Below are 3,775 nucleotides of genomic sequence, written 5' to 3' on the forward strand. Positions count from 1 at the left end.
GGCCCAGAGTTCAAGCCCCACGACCGACAAAAAAAAAAAAGAAGTTAGCAAATAAGAAAGTCTAAATTAAGAATTAAACACAGTAGTGTGATCTGAGGATCGTGGTTCAAAGCCAGCCTGGCAGAAAAGTCCCTGTGAGACTTTTTATCATGAATTAACCACTCAAAAGCCTTTAAATGGAGCTGTGGCTCAAAGTGGTAGAGTGCTATGCCTAAGCAACTCTGGGATAGTGCCCAGGCTCAGGATTCAAGCCCCACAAATGCCAAAAAAAAGAATTAAACATGGGGAGCTGGGCACCAGTGGTTCACACATGTAATCTTAGCTACTCAGGAGACTGACACCTGAGGATCAGAGTTTGAAGCGAGCACTGGCAGTAAAGTCTGTGAGACTTTTATCTCCACTAAGTTGCCAAAACGGTGGAAGTAAAGCAGTAGTTCAAGTGGTAGAGTGCTAGCCTTGAACAAAAAGGTCCGACAGAGCCCAGGCCTTGATTTCAAGCCCCAGGACTGCCATGGGCAATTAAGCCTGGAGTTCAAGCCCAAGCCCAAGCCCTGGTATACACACACACCACCACCAACACCACTAACAACAAAAACAGGGACACTAGGGGGGTGTAGCTCAGTGGTACGACACATGCTTATTATGCAAGAGGACCAAGGTCAATTCCCAGCACCTCACTTCATGTACCCAGTCTTTCTGGAATTTCATATGACAAAGAGATCCTAGGATGCCTACAGAAAATAGCAGATGAAGGGACCGTGGCTTAGTGGTAGAGTGCTTGCCTAGCATGCATGAAGCCCTGGGTTCAATTCCTCAGAATCATATAAATAGAAAAAGCTGGAAGCAGTGCTATGGCTCAAGTGGTAGAGTGCTAGCCTTGAGCTAAAGCAGCTCAGGGACAGTGCCCAGGCCCTGAGTTCAAGCTCTAAGACTGGCAAAAAACAAAAACAAAACCAAAACAAAACAAAAACAGATGAAAACAATCTCCTTTAGCCTCCTCAGTCACCAAATATCTGAATCAGCAGAATGATTGTCCTGGAGAATCCCCTACCCCTGAGATTTGCTACTTTGCTATATCACAGGCATTTCACTTCTGTAGGCCTGCATTTTCCTCCCTGTAAACTGTAATCTCTCAGAGAGAGTGTTCAGAGTGGTTTCAGCTTCTGTGAGGTCCCACTCTTTTAGGGCTAATAATCTATTTGTCATTCTGTTTTAGAAGGTAGGGGAGTTGAGACAGTGTCTTATGCAGCCCAGGCTAGACTGGAACTACAATCCTCCTGCCTCAGCCTCCCAAGTACCAGTGCTGGGTTTACAGGTGTACATCACCACGATAGGATTTTCTTTTTTCTGTCAGTTGTGGGGTTTGAACTCTAAGCCTGTGCTCTACCACTTTGAGCCACAGTACCACTTCCAGTTTTCTGGTAGGTAACTGGAGATAAGAGTATTGGGGGAGGGGGGAGCTGGGAAGGTGGCTCTGTGGTAGAGTGCTTGCCTTGCATAACTGAGGCCCTGGGTTTGATTCCTCAGCATCACATAAGCAGAAAAAGCCAGACAGTAGTGGTGCTGTGGCTCAAGTGGTAGAGCGCTGGCCTTGAACTGAATAGCTGAGGAAGAGTGCCCTGGCCCAGAGTTCAGGCTTAACTACCAGGGGAAAGAGGGGCTTTCCTGCCCAGCCTAGCTTTGAAACATGATCCTCAGATCTCAGCTTCCTGAGTAGCTAGGATTACAGGCATGAGCCACCAGTGCCCAGCCCTTTTCTATTTTTAAATAAAGGGAAAAGACTTTACTAGAGGAAGTTTGCCATCCCCAATATTCTACCTCTTTGAAGTGCTCCTTTCAAAGAATTCCTCCTGCAGTTGTTATCAAAATCAGGGCTGGGAAGGTGGCTCAGTGGTAGAGGGCTAGCCTTGAGCTGAAGAGCTGAGGGACAGTTCAGGCCCCACGACAGGACCCCCCCCCAAAAAAAATGCATTCACTACCCAGAGAAGCAGTTCGTGGTAATTACTTAAACATCATGTCCTCCTTTATTTTTTGTCAGAGACGGGGCTCAGTTTTGTACCAGATGCTTTGGTTCACTAGCTGGTGCTCTAGACCGACTGAGCCCAAGAAGTCACTTTCTCCTGGGCACTCCAAATTAAGAGTTCTTTTCAGCTTATTCTCTTGTAAGTCAAGAAGATTCTGTACACCTCTTTACCTTCTGTGGCCTTAGTTTCACTGACAAAATAAACAAGACTTTCCTCAAACTCCCGTTTTTGAAATAAAAAGTTCGACGCGTTTTGCACTCAAGACACACTCCCCACCAGGCTGGAATCCCGTCCCGTCCAGGGGCAAAAATCTCCTTGGTCAACTGATCAACGCTCACCTGCGAAAGACCAATCCGGGAGCTCCGTGAGGGGTCCGTATCCCGAAGGGTTGGCATCCAGCCCTTGCCTGGGGGAGAAAAACAGCCGAGTGAAGGCACGAGCGGCTCCCGGGCCCCTGCCCCGCCCCCGGCCCCGGGCTCTCCAGCAAGACACTCACTGGAGTCGCCACAGGCTCCCCGCCCGGGCCCACACGCCGCAGTGCAGCCTCCGGACACCTACTGGGGAAACAAGGCCTAATTAGAGGAGAGGCCACGCAGCCCAGGCTGGCGGTGCCGTCCGCGGGAGAACCCTGAGCCCCCCACCCACTCACTGGAAAGCAGAGTCCCCAAAGCAGCCATGCTGAAGCGGCGAGACCGGAAGTGGGCGGGTTTGCGCCCGCCGCGCCGAAGGGGGGGGGGAGGAAAGGAGGGAGGGAGGGGAGAAACCGGAAGCCGCCATCTTGAATCTGGTTTTCAATGACGGGCCCCGCCATCTTGGGTCATCTTGCGGAAGTGAGGAGAAATTGCCGGCCAGGGTTTGGGGGTGAGAAGGAACTGTCGTCCTGCGCATGCGTCCTCGGTGGGGCTTCTCAATGGAGGGCTTTTACAGTTGTGAAATCCCGGGCTGAATGAACTGTTCTGAAGTGTTCCCACAACCTCCCCTCTAAGTCTTGAAACTTACAGTGTGACTTCAGATCAGAGGAGTAACATCCACTTTGCCTCATTCTACCGCCTCCTGCACTTCTGATATTTTCCCCAGGTTAAGAGAACTGATCAAATGTGGAGCGAATCAGAGGATTTTGATTTCTGAGATCTCATTTATACAACAAAATTGAAGTTTTATATGACAAGTGCTGTAGTAGGTGCAAAAGCTTTTATGGAGAATAAAAAGAGATTTCATCACCATCCTGATAGAGTACTCTAGAGGGAGAAAGAAGACAGTCTACACATGAATTTAATATCACAGCTGAGTGCTGGGAAGAAAAGCATGTGTTATTTCTGAGCATATATATGTATATAATGGGAATATGACCTAGAGTATGCTGTCGAGAACTGTGAAGAACAAGTTATATTGAAGCTAAGAGCTGATTTCCTTTTTATAACAGCTACCATCCCACATTCCCTAACAATCCTTGCAGGACCCTATGAGGTAAGTACAAGTTAAGCAACCTTAATCTGAAAAGCTTCAAAATCAACCTTTTTGAGCACAGATATGCCACAAACAGAAAATTCTATATCTAATCTTGTGTGAATGATTGCTCTCAACAAACAGGTGAACTAAAAATAGTGTATGAAATTACCTTAAGGGACTGGTAATTATAACTCAGTGGTAGAGCTCTTCCCTACCATGCTCAAGCCCTAGGTTCATCCTCAATACAGTAAAACAAAACAAAACACCTTCAGGCTATGTGCATAAGATATATACAATATTTT

General features: G+C 47.7%; 1 protein-coding gene across 3 annotated transcripts in view; it reads right to left on the reverse strand.

Moving 5' to 3' along the window:
- Mrpl52 (mitochondrial ribosomal protein L52) overlaps window positions 1-3,002 on the reverse strand; it is a 9,783-nt gene extending 6,781 nt beyond the window's left edge. The window contains exons 1-3 of one of the 3 annotated variants that reach the window (XM_013025441.1): window positions 2,789-3,002; window positions 2,521-2,578; window positions 2,363-2,430 (exon numbers count right to left, since the gene is read on the reverse strand). In XM_013025441.1, the coding sequence (XP_012880895.1) occupies window positions 2,363-2,430; window positions 2,521-2,578; window positions 2,789-2,912 (250 nt within the window). In that variant the 5' untranslated portion in view covers window positions 2,913-3,002. Of the gene's footprint in view, window positions 1-2,362; window positions 2,431-2,520; window positions 2,582-2,673; window positions 2,754-2,788 lie in introns of those variants that run through there. The other 2 variants (XM_013025442.1, XM_013025443.1) reach the window with 2 other exon arrangements.
- Between the last annotated feature and the right edge of the window lie 773 nt (window positions 3,003-3,775).

Source organism: Dipodomys ordii, unplaced genomic scaffold (assembly GCF_000151885.1).
Source record: "Dipodomys ordii isolate 6190 unplaced genomic scaffold, Dord_2.0 Scaffold84, whole genome shotgun sequence".
Taxonomy (NCBI): Eukaryota; Metazoa; Chordata; class Mammalia; order Rodentia; family Heteromyidae; genus Dipodomys; species Dipodomys ordii.